Source organism: Geotrypetes seraphini, chromosome 9 (assembly GCF_902459505.1).
Source record: "Geotrypetes seraphini chromosome 9, aGeoSer1.1, whole genome shotgun sequence".
Taxonomy (NCBI): domain Eukaryota; kingdom Metazoa; phylum Chordata; class Amphibia; order Gymnophiona; family Dermophiidae; genus Geotrypetes; species Geotrypetes seraphini.
The window spans coordinates 25505662-25521630 of NC_047092.1; the positions used below are offsets into that span (position 1 = coordinate 25505662).

Genomic DNA, 15969 nt, shown 5'->3' on the forward strand with positions numbered 1-15969 from the left:
CATGCGTCGCCGGCGTCCCCGAGGCTGGTTTCTTTGCTGGTACAGAACCTGAAGAGGGAAGAGGGGACTTACCCGGAGCCGAGGTCTTCTGTTGTCAGAGAACACTCGGCCCAGGAGTCCACTATTGGCGCTTGATGTAGAGCCAGGTGGAGACCTCTTCAATGCCAATGCATCATCATAAGCCTTCCACCACAACCATCCATATTTTTTTCTCCTTTTTATATCCCCTTCTTAATCACTTAATGGGAGGCTACATATAATTAAGGGTTCTAAATTCCTCCAATGAATGTCGCTGTTACATAATGGAGTGACCACTTTCTTCCTCCCAGAGATCATGAACCCTGCTTCAGCATCTCTACTCCAGTCAGAACAGGAACTAGAAGACCTAACCTGGAAACTGAACCCAAGTTCTCCACATGGCAGTGTAGGTTTTTGGTTTGTTTTGTCTTCAAAGAAAAAAAAACTGATATTACAAATTTTCTATTCCCTGGTCTTCCTCTTCCTTTAATTTTAGGAGGCATTTAGAGTAGTTTACCAATTTCAGAAACACTAAATTATTTGGTTTCTAAATTTGGAAATGAACTAGAGAAATATTAAACCTCATGCCTGTTAACATACATGAATGCAACTAGCTCAACAAATCAGTTTTAAAAAGTCAACCCTTGACAACTGGGATTTTTTTCAGCCCACAGATGAAATTCCAGTAATACCACCTGCGAATCCGGGGAGGCTTTGGTGGAGGAGTGCCTGGTTTTTCTGTTTCTGAAGGGCTGGCAGCATTCTCTGAACTAATTTCATCCTGCCAAGAAAGAATAAAAATCTAATGAAGTGTGCTGCATGCTCTTCATATGTTTTAAAAATCTCTTTACAGTTATTAGACCAAAACTGTATTCTTCATAGCATGAAGTCATTTCTGTAAAAAATATGATTACAGCCTAGCAAACACAGGAAATAAAATAGAAGATTAGCTAGGAGACTGCAGTTAAATTGCTTCATGGTTGAGAAAGAGTAATGGGCAGGGGAACTTTCACCATACTTGGGAAAATAATTTTTAAGGGCATTGGATCTTAAAGCCATTTTCAGAAAGACTAACAACAACAAAAAAGTAAAATAGGACATATTTAGCTCAATTCTATAAACCAGGTATTAACATTTATGCACATAAATGTTTTAAAATACTAGCATATGCACATGGAGAGAAATCCACCTATATCCCTCTTGCCCTGTGTCCCTGTGTCCATCCCCCTTGCAAATATGTGCTCTTAGTTAAGCAGGTATTTGGAGGAAAACTGCATGCTAGTGTGTGTGTTTATATAGAACTAGCATGCCGTTTTCCTCCAAATACCTGCTTAACTAAGAGCACATATTTGCAAGGGAGATGTACACAGGGACACAGGGCAAGAGGGATATAGGTGGATTTCCCTCCATATGAAACTTAATTAATATTGTAAATTATACATATCCCTCCAGCACTTACTCATACTTACATAACAGCTTTATGGCTGGTGCCAAGTTCAAGTGCCTAAATAGCAATGTTACTTACCGTAACAGTTGTTATCCAGGGACAGCAGGCAGCTATTCTCGCTAGTGGGTGATGTCATCCGACAGAGCCCCGATACGGACATCTTGCAAGCATGTCTTGCTTGAAGAAACTCAGAAGTTTCGAGATGCCCGCACCGCGCATGCGCCAGTGCCTTCCCGCCCGATGGTCCGGGCGTGTCTCCTCAGTTCAGGTAGCTAGCAGAGAAGCCAACCCAGGGGAGGTGGGTGGGACATGAGAATAGCTGCCTGCTGTCCCTAGATAACAACTGTTACGGTAAGTAACATTGCTTTATCCCAGGACAAGCAGGCAGGTATTCTCACTAGTGGGTGACCTCCAAGCTAACCTCAATGGGATGGAGGGAGAGTTGGCAACTTAGGAGAACAAATTTTGTAACACAGTTTGGCCAAACTGCCCATCCCGTCTGGAGAAAGTATCCAGACAATAATGAGAGGTGAACGTATGAACCGAGGACCAAGTGGCAGCCCTACAAATCTCCTCAATCGGTGTCGATCTGAGGAAGGCTACAGAGGCTTCCATTGCTCTGACCCTATGGGCTGTGACCTTACAGGGAAGGGGTAATCCAGCCTGGGCATAGCAGAAAGAGATACAAGCCGCCATCCAGTTGGAGATGGTGCGCTTCGATACAGGTCGTCCCAACTTGTTTGGATCAAAGGAGACGAAAAGTTGAGGGGCAGTTCTGTGTGGTTTGGTGCGATCCAAGTAGAAAGCCAAAGCACGTTTACAGTCCAGAGTGTGAAGAGCTGATTCTCCAGGATGAGAATGAGGCTTTGGAAAGAACACTGGAAGCACAATGGATTGGTTGAGGTGAAATTCAGAGACCACTTTAGGCAGGAATTTCGGGTGAGTGCGGAGGACCACCTTGTCATGATGGAATACTGTGAAAGGTGGGTCCGCCACCAAGGCCTGAAGCTCACTGACCCTGCGAGCAGATGTGAGGGCCACCAGAAAAACCACTTTCCAAGTGAGAAACTTTAGTGGAGCCTTGCTCAGAGGCTCAAAAGGAGGTTTCAGAAGCTGAGAAAGGACAACATTTAGATCCCAAACCACTGGAGGCGGTTTGAGAGGAGGATTGACATGAAAAAGTCCTTTCATAAATCTGGAAACCACAGGATGAGAAGAGAGAGGTTTCCCTTGTAGAGGCTGATGGAAAGCCGCAATAGCACTCAGGTGGACTCGTATAGATGTCGACTTGAGACCAGACTGAGACAGATGTAAAAGATAGTCCAAAACAGAGGATAGGGAGGCTCGCTGAGGCTCCTTAGAATTGGAAATACACCATGAAGAAAATCTAGTCCATTTTTGGGAGTAGCATTGACGAGTAGCAGGCTTCCTGGAAGCCTCCAAGACATCCCTCACCACCTGGGAAAACTGGTGTGGAGTTACGTCGAGAGGAACCAAGCTGTCAGGTGGAGAGACTGCAGGTTGGGATGAAGCAGAGACCCCTGATGCTGAGTAAGCAGTGAAGGAAACACTGGAAGTAGGTACGGTTCCCTGCTGCTGAGTTGAAGTAGAAGGGAGAACCAAGGTTGCCTGGGCCACCGAGGAGCTATCAGAATCATGGTGGCATGTTCGGACTTCAGCTTGACCAGAGTCTTTTGAATGAGAGGGAATGGCGGAAACGCATACAGAAAGCGATTCCCCCAATCCAGCAGAAAAGCATCTGCCTCGAGGCGATGAGGAGCGTAGATCCTGGAGCAAAACTGAGGCAGCTTGAAATTGTGGAGAGCCGCAAAGAGGTCTATCTGAGGCGTTCCCCACTGAGCAAAGATCTGATGAAGGGGCTTGGAATGGAGTGTCCATTCGTGAGGCTGGAGAAGACAACTCAGTTTGTCCGCCAAGACATTGTCCCTCGCCTGAATGTAGACAGCTTTGAGGAAGGCGTTGTGGCGAACCGCCCAATCCCAGACTCTGAGAGCTTCCTGGCAGAGGGAGGCCGAGCCCGTGCCCCCCTGCTTGTTGACATAATACATGGCGACCTGATTGTCGGTGCGAATGAGGACCACCATGTCGTGAAGCAGATGTTGAAAGGCTTGAAGAGCATTGAAGATGGCTCTGAGCTCCAGAAGATTGATTTGATGGAGTCGGTCCGCACAGGTCCAGAATCCCTGAGTGCGAAGCCCATCCAGATGCGCTCCCCAGGCATAGGTCGAGGAATCGGTTGTGAGAACCTTCTGGTGGGGAGGAAAATGAAACAGCAAACCTCTGGATAGATTCGAAGAGGTCATCCACCAGAGTAGAGGCTGCCGAAGAGCAGGAGTGACTGTTATGTGTCGAGTCAACGGATCCGACACCTGAGTCCACTGAGATGCCAGGGTCCACTGAGGAATTCTGAGGTGGAGTCTGGCAAACGGCGTCACATGAACTGTAGAGGCCATGTGGCCCAGGAGGACCATCATGTGTCTCGCTGAGATGGTCTGGCGAGAAGACACAGACTGGCAGAGATGAAGAAGAGCATCCATGCGCTGAGGAGGAAGGAATGCTCTGAGACGTACGGTATCCAGGACAGCCCCGATGAAGGGAAGAGACTGGGTCGGCTGTAGATGAGACTTGGGAAAGTTGATCTCGAATCCCAAACTCTGCAGGAACAGAATCGTTGACAGGGTCGCTGAGATGACCCCTGAGGCCGAGGGAGCCTTGATCAGCCAGTCGTCGAGGTAGGGGAATACCTGAAGACCTTGGTTCCGGAGGGCCGTGGCCACCACCACCAGACATTTGGTGAAGACTCTGGGGGACGAAGACAGGCCGAATGGAAGCACTCGATACTGCAGATGGAGATGTCCCACCCAAAATCTGAGGAACTTGCGAGAGGCCGGATGAATGGGAATATGAGTGTAGGCCTCCTTGAGATCCAGAGAGCATAACCAGTCGTTCTGCTCGAGGAGGGGGTAGAGAGAAGCAAGTGTCAGCATGCGAAACCTCTCTTTGACTAGGAATTTGTTGAGGACCCTGAGGTCCAAAATGGGTTGCAGGTCGCCCGTCTTCTTCGGAACAAGGAAGTACCGGGAGTAAAACCCCTGGTTCAGTTGGTCCGTCGGGACCGGCTCCACGGCACGAAGCCGGAGCAAAGCCTGAGCTTCCTGAAGAAGAAGGGCGGTCTGAGTCAAGTTGGAAGGATACTCTCTTGGAGGGTGGTCCGGAGGGACCCGATGGAAATGAAGAGAGTATCCTTCCTTGATGATAGTAAGGACCCAGAGGTCGGTTGTTATGGCCTCCCAGCGATGACAAAAATGATGGAGGCGCCCTCCGATGGGAAAAACAGGGGGAGGCAGAACGAGGTTGGTTATGCCCTCGACGAGACAGTCAAAAAGGCTGAGTGGTCTTAGGGACAGCAGGCGACTGAGACTTAGGCTGACCCTTCTGGGGAGGCTGTCGCTTCGCTGGTTGCCTCGCAGGTGGAGTTTGCCTCGGCTGATAACGCCGCTGATAAATCAACGGCGGGCGAGAAGGTCGAGACTGCTGAGGCTTAGGCTTCGGCCGAAGGATAGATTGGAAGGACTTTTCATGGTCAGACAACTTCTTCGTGACAGTCTCGATGGATTCGTCAAAAAGATCCACCCCAGCACACGGGACGTTCGCCAGGCGGTCCTGAAGATTCGGGTCCATATCAATGGTCCGCAACCAGGCCAACCGACTGATCGCCACCGAGCAGGCCGCCGCTCGGGCTGAGAGCTCGAACGCATCATAGGCAGATTGCATTAACTGAAGCCGAAGTTGGGACAGCGAAGCAACCACTTCCTCAAACTCAAACCTAGCCTGGGACTCAATGTATGGTGTGAACTTCCGAAGCACAGGTAGAAAAAATTCCAAGTAGGCTGCAAAGTGGAAATTGTAATTCAGGACTCGAGACGTCATCATCGAATTCTGATAGATGCGTCGACCAAACTTATCCATGGTTCTGCCCTCGCGGCCCGGAGGCACTGAAGCATAGACCTGGCCAGGATGAGACCGCTTGAGCGAGGATTCGACCAAGAGGGACTGGTGAGAAAGCTGAGGACCCTCGAAGCCTTTATGATGCACCGTGCGGTACCACGCATCCAATTTGCCAGGGACCGCAGGGATAGAGTAAGGAGACTCGAAGCATCGCATGAAGGTCTGGTCGAGGAGCTTGTGCAGGGGAAGCCGCAAGGACTCTGCCGGAGGACGAGGCAAGTGCATGGTATCGAGGTACTCCTTGGAATATCGAGACCCAGCATCGAGAGTAATGTCCATGTCATCTGCCATCTGCCTGAGGAACGATGAAAAGGACAGTTGGTCTGCCGTCGCCGGTCTGCGAGACGGACTGGAAGAAGAAGAGGCTTCAGGCTCCAGAGAGGCCTGCGAGCAACAGGACGAGTAGAAAACCTCGGGGTCCTCGAACTCCGGGCCCGGAGGAGGAGACCCAGTCGAAGCAGCATACCCCAACCGAGGCAATTTCTTCTGAGGCGAGACGGTCGAGTGCCGAGAGGAATGCTTCGAAGAATGTCTGGATCGATGCCCCTCTCGATGCCTGGAAGGGGATCGAGCCCGTCTGTGAGAAACTGGGTCAGACGCCTCCAAGGAGCAGATCGGACTCGATGCCGTCGATCGCAGAGGCGGAAGAGTCGGCGCCTCCCCCGACGACGCCCAGGCTTGATAGGGGGTTCGGAAGAACTCGTCCTGCTTCCTGCTATGCCCAGGACTGGGTGGCCCCGAAGGTGGACGCCACACTGAGTCATGGGGCGGAGTAACCGGTTCCAAGGGAGGCAGGTCACTAAACGAGGCTTTCCTCGAGGGGATGGGCTCCAAGGGAGGCATATCACTAAGGGAGGCCCTCCTCGAGGGAATCGGTTCCAAAGGAGGCACAGCACTAACGGAGGACCTCCTCGAGGACCCAGACACCGCTCGCCGCTCTTCCTCGCCGAGCAACGAGGTCGTGCGGCAAGGAGGAGGAGGAGGGGGCGGTCCGCCCCTTGAAGCCGAAGCTGGGAGGTCACCCTGGATGGTGGCAATCAGCCGAGGCCCCATGGTCTGCATGAGCTCCACGAACTGAGCCTCCAGAAGGGACCGCAACGAAGCCGATATAGAGGGATCCGCACCAAAAGGGGGCCCTTCCGCACAGTCTCCGCGCTCCTTCGGTGCTGCGTGCTTCTGCTTGCCAGTCTTCGGCACCTTGAGCACCACCGGTGGAACTGTAGGGGTCGATACCTGCTCCGAGGAGACGGAGGAAGGCACCGGCGCCGAAGCCGGGGCCAAAACCGGTGTGAACTATGCCGATTTCAGGAGGCCTGAAGCAGCCGGGGAGGCAGAGGGCTTCGCTGAAGGAGTCGAAGCACCAGTCGATGTCGAAGCTGCAGGATCCGATGAAGCTTCCATCTTGAACATGGACTCCCACAGTAGACAGCGGCGCTTAAACGCTCTCGCCGTCAGAGTGGAGCAAGGCCGGCACGATTTCGGGAAGTGATCCGGTCCCAGACACTGTAAGCAGCGTCGATGAGGGTCCGTGAGCGAAATCGCGCGCTGGCACTTGCTACACTTTTTAAAACCAGTAATCGGCCGGGAGATAGGCCGGAAAAGCTCCACCGCAAGGTCGAAGGCGCGGGGCCCCAGCCACGCGGCCGACCCAGTATCGGAAGGAAAAATTTTTTTTTTTTTTTTTTTTTGAAAAAAGAAATCAAAGAAAGAAATAAATGCACAGGAGAGCCAAAAGAACTCAACCCGCGGCAAAATAGAAGGCAAAAAAAGAGATTCAATGGGCGCAAATTGAAGATAGACTTCTCAGCTCTGCGGAAGAAAAAGAACTGAGGAGACACGCCCGGACCATGCGCGGTGCGGGCATCTCGAAACTTCTGAGTTTCTTCAAGCAAGACATGCTTGCAAGATGTCCGTATCGGGGCTCTGTCGGATGACATCACCCACTAGTGAGAATACCTGCCTGCTTGTCCTGGGATAAATTATGTTAGCATTCTATAAAGCTGCTGTCTTCACTTGGAGCCACTGTCAAAATGAGCATAAGGAGGGCAACCAAATATCTTCCCATGTAGGGTTGCAACTTTTCATTGGGAATATCCTCAAGGAGGCATTTCTAAATGCATTTTCTTCTTCTATTAAGAAATGCCTTGCCCTTCAAACATACAGCTCTTCCCCCCCCCCCCCAATCCATTACTCTCTATCACAACCTTGAGTAGAGGCTAAGAGTGACAATAAAAAGCAGAATGACAAAGAGAGCCAATCCAGAAACTGTTGGTCCCAGGCCTTGCATTGAAGAGCAATGCTATAAAAGGAAAGTACACAGGTCTCCCTCCATATTCATGGGTTTGGCATTTTCAACTGCAATTATTTGCAAGTTCTATCAATAATTACTGTATAATATTTATCCGAACTTCCTCAAAAAGTGTTCCCGCACTCACTCCACAACCTATAATGGCATCTAACTTTTATTGTGAAAAAGAGTAGAGAGTGTCACTCACGTCTCCTCCTGCAAGGTCTCAACATTCCCCCTCGAGCCCAATAGAACATCAGCAATTTACTCTGAATGGTAGAGGAGGAGACAGAAGTGCTTACTAAGAATCGCCTCTTCAGCACCACGTGTTGACATGCGCTTACGTCCAAGTGTGTGCACTCGGTGTGTGGCTGGGCTTTCTTTCCAAGGTTTTCATTGACCTGCTGTTTCAGAAAGATCTTCAGTACTGTGCCAAGGAGGTGAGATGTGTTATTCGTGAGGAGGCTGTGTCCCTAACCTCCAAATATGGAAGGAGACCTGTAGTCACCTACTTTCATTTAAGAATAGGTTTCTATCGGAGGCACCCAGTTATATAACTGTTCTATACTATATATCATCATCATCAGGATTCCCAGTAACTGATAAATTCACCAAACTCTTCTTTTGGGAATGTCTAATATCCCAGTAACTGAATCAGAGCAAAGACAAGATTTGTCAAAATATTACACAAATATCCAAAATCTTAAAAGGTCAAGGCAGGTTTGAAGAGACTTAGAACAAGAAAAATATGAAATGGTGCAATCTACTCATGTGATTATGGGCAGTATATCAAATCTAAATGAGGTCTCACCTGAGTCTCATACAGGGGCATCAATACCTCCTTTTTCCGACTAGCCATACCTCTTCCTATGCACCCTAGTACACTTCTAGCTTTTGCCATCACTTTTACAACCTGTTTGGCCACCTTATCATCATCACATACAATCACACCCAAGTCCTGCTCTTCTTTCATACATAAAAGTTCTTCACCCTTCCTACACTGTACCTTTCCTTCGGGTTTTTGCAGCCCAAGTGCATAACCTTGTATTTCTTAGCATTAAATTTTAACCATCTCCATTTATTTTTTTACCAATTTGTAGTATAGCAAATAAAAAATTTGAATTTACTCTGGATATCAGTGCATCTTTAAACTTAAGTCAGTAAAATGGTCTCTAGCTATCACCATGCTAAGAGCAAGCTCTGATTATATTATCAGTCAACACACACCCAAAGAAAACACAGATCAGAATCATCTAGGATCTTATAGTATAAAAGATGCTAAGCAGTAATAACTTAACACAAGTTGAACTATACAGCCTGAAAGCACTGAATACCACAAAGTATGCCAGGAAGGAATTATATATACTGGACCAAGTTCCTATAACTTTGCTATAATTAGCCAATGAATGACACTATAGCTCTTGCCTGAACCAAGTCCACCTAGTAGATCCCAACAGCCCAATAAACCTGGCTTTCTTTTACTGCAAACAAATCCTCAATACAGATTCTGGACATAGATCAATATGTGAACTCTGAGTTAGATGGGTAATACCTGCTAAATCCCATTGAGGTGATGGTGAGTGGTATTTAATCTGACCTCTCTGGCACTAATCCTCCACCTTAGCGTGGTTAGAACATCTTTTGAGCTGAAGAGCACTATGAACATTGGCTGAATGAATTTCCAAATTACATCTCTGAACACCCCTCCTTATATGCCAACTGCTCATGTTCTTTGTCTTTTTAATACATTAGAAAAGGTTAAGGAAAGCTCACACCATACTGACTTAATTGGCTTACAACCATTAAACACAATGTCAAGAGTGATCCTTGTTCCAAACATTCTTAGCAGCAACATGATGCCCTAGAATTGTTGACCCAATTCTACAGTGTCTGTCCCTCTACATTTCATGCATTAGTCATGGCAATGTTTTAGGGATTGTTCATGGGATAATCACAAACTCCCACTTAAGTCACACTCTACTGGTTTATCTCCATGGTTGAGTTCTACCTATTTTGGTTCGCTCTTCAACTTCCAGGTGTATGATGATTAGAAAAAGAAATTTCATTTTTGATAGCATGATTACCTCCTCAGCAATGTCAAAGACAAAACAACTCAACTTTACCATCCTAAATTATTCCATAAACCTCAAAGCTGACAGGTATATTTCTTACTGCCCATATTAATAAATAACAGAAATAAAGGAAGCAAACAAATCTGGCAACACAAATAATGGGTGATTTCAACTACCCAAATCCAAAAAATATGGGGAAGACTAACACAAATGATAATCAAACAAACATGGAAAATAAAGCAGAACTAGAGACTAGCTCACGGATGGACTCTGAGATATTATGAGACACTTTATTTAAAACTTCCCAGGGAGGCCAAATAGTTTCATTTATCTTGACAGCATGGATTTACCCGACTAAGCAGTGATTTTAAATAAAGTTCATTGATTAAAGCTCTTGAATCATACGGATTTCAGGCAGATTTTTTTTTTTAAGAGGCTATTTCCCTACTCCTAAAGGCTACACTCAAATCGCATTTGATATTTGAAGCTATCAACACAAACTACCCCTCCCTAGACACAGTGAAGAAATTTACATGATATTGAGAATTCTCGAACATCTAGAGATATGGTGCCTATGTGCTAGATTTAAATACCATTTTATCCTCGTTTCTAAAAAAATGCAAACATACCGTCACAGCTTTTATGATTAATATAAAAAAATATTTGTTGGTGAGCCTCATCTCTCTAAAAATCAATTCTACAGCCCCAAAATTAATTTTTCTATCACATAAGATACATTCTTAGGCTCTAAAAAACATTTTTAGTTTAAATGGCCATCAGATCCCTCAAGGATACAAGTTTGTCTGTACACTTTTCCAATGCCATGTAGAACTGTTTTAATTACCATATATACTTGAATATAAACTGACCCAAATATAAACAGAGGTAACCTTTTTTCCCTAAAAAAAGGAGGAAAAAAGGTTGACTCAAGTATTCAAGTGCAGTGCCTTGCCAGGCTGTACACCCTGTTCTCCCTCCCTGCTGCTTTGCCAAGACTCTACATCCAGCCCCCAAACTCACTCCCCTGCCAGTCTCTGCACCAGCACCCCTCACTCCCTGCCAGGTTCTGTATCTTGTCCCGCCCCTCCTCCTTCCTGATGCCTTGCAGGCCTCCACGGGCCTGCCGTGAGATCTCGCAGTCCAGCGGTGGACAGGACAGCAGAGATCCCTCCCGCCTCCTGCCCCAATCAATTCTAAGAATTTTTACTGCCCTCCTGCCTCCCCCGCGTACCTTTAGTATCCCTGGTGGTCCAGCGGTGAACCACGGCAGGAGCGACCTTCCTTCGCTCCTGCCCATGCAGAGCTGGTAGCTGATTGGCTGCTGCGAGTTCATAGCAGCCAATAAGTTAGCAGTTCTGCATAGGCAGGAATGACCTTCCCTCACTCCTGGCCACGCAGAGCTGCTAGCTGATTGACTGCCGCTGGACCACTAGGGATACTAAAGGTATGCGGGGGAGGCGGGGGAAGCGGGAAGGAGGTGTGACAGTATGTTTGCTGTAGTTATGCCCCTCCTTGAAAAGCCCTCGCTAGACCCTATGTCCCCCGCCAACTACCGCCCTATCTCCCTCCTCCCCTTCCCATCCAAATTACTCAAACGTGCTGTTCACTGCCGTTGCCTGGACTTCCTTTCTTCTCATAATATTCTTGATCCGCTTCAATTGGGCTTTCACCCTCTCCACTCTACAGAAACTGCCTTGCTAAAGTCTCAGACGACCTGTTCCTGGCCAAATCCAATGGACTCTAACCTCATTCTTCTCGATCTGTCTGCTATCTTTGACACTGTTGATCACCACCTCCTTCTCGACACATTGTCTTCGCTGGGATTCCGGGGTTCTACTCCTTCCTGGTTTTCTTCCCATCTCTCTCGTCGTACCTTCAGCGTATGTTACGGTGGATCCTCCTCCTCTGCCTCCGCTGTCTATTGGCGTTTCCCAAGGCTCTGTCCTGGGCCCTCTCCTCTTTTCCCTTATATACCCTCTCTCTTGGTACACTGATCTCCTCTCATGGTTTTCAATATCACCTCTATGCTGACGACTCCCAGATCTACCTCTCCACGCCGGATATCTCTGCAGGAGTTCAGGCCTGAATTTCAGCCTGCCTGTCCAACATTGCCGCTTGGATGTCTCGTCGCCATCTCAAACTGAATATGGCTAAAACTAAACTCCTTATCTTTCCCCCCAAACCCGCCTTTCCCCTCTTGCTGTTCTCTATCTCTGTGGATAATGCTATCCTCCTCCCTGTCTCGTCAGCTCACAATCTTGACTCCCCTCTCTCCCCTCTGCTCAGATCCAACAGACTGCCAAACCTGTCACTTCCTCCTCTATAACATTACCAAAATCCGTCCTCTTCTCTCTGAACACACGACCAAAACCCTTGTCCACGCTCTCATCACCTGCTCATCATGCAACTGCTCATCACTACTGCAATGTACTTTATTTATTCAATTTTCTATACTATTCTCTGAAGGGAGCTCAGAACGATTTACATTCATTTATTCAGGTACTCAAGCATTTTTCCCCATCTGTCCCAGCGGGCTCACAATCTATCTAATGTACCTGGGGCAATGGGGGGATTAAGTGACTTGCCCAGGGTCACAAGGAGCAGGGTGTTGAGGTTGTAGCTTTAACCACCGCGCCACACACTCTCTCAGGCCTCTCGCCTCTTCAATCCATTCAAAATGCTGCTGCGCGACTCATTTTGTGAGAGCCGCTATTCTCACATTACCCCCCCTCTTCAAGTGGCTTCATTGGCTCCCCGTCCATTTCCGAATACAGTTTAAACTCCTCTTGCTGACCTACAAGTGCATTTTCGATTTGAAGCCCCCCTCCCTGATATCTCTCCTCACTCATCTCCCCCTATGTTCCCCTCCACCTCCGTGATCTCCGTTCATCGGACAAGCCCCTCTTATCCATACCCTTCTCTTCTACTGCCAACTCCAGACTCCGTCCCTTTCTTGTGGCGCTGTATGCCTGGAACAGGTTGCCTGAATCAATACGTCATGCTCCATCCCTGGCAGTATTCAAATCCAAGCTAAAGGCCCACTTTTTTGAAACTGCTTTCAACTCTTAACTCTCCCTCACTGCTGTCAGATACCTATACCCACTATAATCTCCCCAACCCTGCTGCTGTCAGATACCTATACCCATAGACAGCGGAATGCTTTTTTGTTGGAGGGAGGGCCCCAAAAGCTCTGCCTTAGATCTGCCCAAGCTCCATCCCAGACCCCGCCCCCAAAATAATAGTACCAATTGTAAATGCCCTTTCTTATAATTCACAATGGTAACCACAAAATTAAACTATACAAAATGCACTCTTTTCCCTCCCCACCACTGCACAGCATTTCTTCCTCTCTCCTCCACCCCATGTGCAACGTCTTCCTCTCTCTAAATATCCACCATCTCTCTCTCTCTCATTCCTTCTCTTGCTGCAAAGGGATTGGGGAAAGAGAGAGAAAGAGAGGGATCTAGGGTGCTTCTCTCCCACCCCCCTATACTGCCACATCCAATATTTCTTCCTTTTTTATCCCCCAGACAGTGTGCAGCATCTTTTGCCTCTGCCCACCAGCCCCATGTCCAACATTTCTGCTTCTATCACCTCTCTCCAGCTCCATGCCAAATCTCTTCCTCCATTTCATCTACACCAGGGGTGCCCACACTTTTTTGGCTTGCGAGCTACTTGACCAAGTCAAAATGACCTACCAACAATAAAATTTTTAAAAAACACAAAGCACACTGTACGCACAGATGTTAATTATTTGTATTCAGGGTTTTTTTCAGAGGTCAAAGCAGATGACTTTAAAATATGCAATGTCATCTCAGTAACAACTATACAAATATACCCCTCCCCTTTTACTAAACCGTAATAGTGGTTTTAAGTGCAGGGAGATGCGCTGAATGCCCCTCAAGCTCCTGATGCTCATAGGCTCCCTGCACTAAAAACCACTATTGCGGTTTAGTAAAAGGGGGGCTATACTGCAAAATATAGACAGCAGATATAAATTCTCAAAACAGACACATTTTGATCACTAAATTGAAAATAAAATCATTTTTCCTACCTTTTTGTCTGGCAATTTCATGAGTTTCTGGTTGCACTTCCTTCTTCTGACTGTAAATCCAATATTTATTTATTTCTGCCTTTCTTTCTTTCTGCCACCTCTCTTATTTCTGTCTCTCTTTCTTTCGCTCTCCCCCTGCCCCCTCTTTATTTCTGTCTTTCTTTCTCCCCCTGCCTGTCTTTCTCTCTCCCCCTGCCCCCTCAAGCCATCGCGGCGATTTCTCCCTGCTTCCCCGAGCCAGGCCTAGTGCACAAGCGCCGGACCCACAAGCCTTCACCGAGAGGAAGTTCCAGGCCAGCCAGGCAGTGATTAGCTGGCCCAGAACTTCCTCTCCGATGTCAGAATTGACGTCGGAGGTGAAGGCTTATGGGTCCGGTGCTTGTACACGCCAAGCCTGGGAAGGCAGGAAGAACAAGATCACAAAGGCAACACGATAGACTCAAGATCGACCATTTGGGCACCCCTGCTCTACACCATGTCCAACATTCCTCCCTCTTGCATGCATTTCCATCTGTCCCACCGTTTCCTCTCCACCACCAAATCCAACATTTCTCCCTCTTATCTCTCTTTACCTCACTCCTCTTCCATCACCATGTCCAATTCTCCTTTCTTCCTTTCCCCATGTACACCATCTCTTTCCCTTCCACCCCCAGATCTAATATTTCTCCCTCCTTACATACCCAAGTCCCTTTCTCTTCTTAACTGCCCTCCCATGCCATATCTCTCCTTTTCCAACTATCCTATTCTATATATCTCCCTTCCTCTACACCATCCCCAGGTCCACCATCTCTGCTTTTTTCCAACTGTCTTCCCTTCAAGTATCTCATTCCCCTTTCTTTCACACCACCCCATGCCCAACTACTCTCCTTTCCTCTCCCTCCACAACATTGCCCACCATCTCTGTCTCTGGAACCCTCTCTTCCTGGCCCTATAAGTTATTCCCCTTCACTCCCCATCCGCAATCTAGCACATCTTGAAAACCCATCCCCCATTCTACCAGTACAGGGGGCTTCCTGGTCTGGCACATCCTCCCCCTTCACCTCCGCTCGCATCCGTTTTTGTGGCAGGGGGAATGTCGGCTGCGGCAGCAACTCTAAAACGATTTTCACTTTCCTTGTGCCGTGATCTGCCTAAGTAGTGTCATTAGTGGGCAGAGAATGGCACAAGGAAAGCGCGAAGGGAGATCATAGGCTGCTTTCTAGAGTTCAAGTTTCAAGTTTATTAGGATTTTATATACCGCCTATCAAGGTTATCTAAGCGGTTTTTACAATCAGGTACTCAAGCATTTTCCCTCTCTGTCCCGGTGGGCTCACAATCTATCTAACGTACCTGGGGCTAAGGAGGATTAAGTGACTTGCCCAGGGTCACAAGGAGCAGTGCGGGGTTTGAACCCACAACCCCAGGGTGCTGAGGCTGTAGATCCAACCACTACACCACACACTCCTGGTCCCGCAGCCAACATTCCCCTACCACAAAAATGGATCTGAGCTTTGCACACCCACCCCCCCCCTCTTTAATGCCGGCCCTGCCTCTCCCCTCCCGCCGCATGTCTATCTTTAGTTTCTTAGAAAAGCACTGCAGCCCCGGCATCTGCTCTGCACTGCGGCACACCTTCTCTGACAACTTCCTGTTTCCGCTAGGGCTGGCCGCAATGGAGAGCAGACGCCGGGGCCGCAGGCTTTTCTAAGAAACTAAAGATAGACTCTCGGCGGACGGGAGGAGTGGATGCTGGCGAAGGGGCGCAGCAGAGACTGCTGACCAGCAGGCACGCTGGCCAGTAGCAAGGTGCCACTGCCAGCCTCGAAGAAGTATAAACGGGTAATTTTTGGGGAGGCCATGGCCCCTGTGCCCCCCTCACCATTCTGACGCCTATGCCAATACCCACTATAACCTCCCCAACCCTGAAATGTCCTGTCTAAATTAGATTGTAAGCTCTTCTGAGCAGGGACTGTCTATTGTAAGTTAAAATGTACAGCGCTGCGTTTGCCTTTCAGCGCTATAGAAATAATAGTAGTAGTAGTAGTGAGGAAAAAATTCTTAGAATCAGCTGGGACAGGAGGCA

General features: G+C 48.1%; 1 protein-coding gene across 7 annotated transcripts in view; it reads right to left on the minus strand.

Moving 5' to 3' along the window:
* Positions 1 to 15969, minus strand: part of PTPN12 (protein tyrosine phosphatase non-receptor type 12) — a 179321-nt gene that overhangs the window by 79578 nt on the left and 83774 nt on the right. For all 7 annotated transcript variants that reach the window (XR_004540573.1, XM_033957666.1, XM_033957664.1 and 4 more), the window contains one exon: positions 714 to 799. Coding sequence is in view for 6 of the 7 variants with exons in the window: in XM_033957666.1 (XP_033813557.1) it covers positions 714 to 799 (86 nt within the window). In the remaining variant the exon portion in view is untranslated. The remainder of the gene's footprint in view (positions 1 to 713; positions 800 to 15969) is intronic.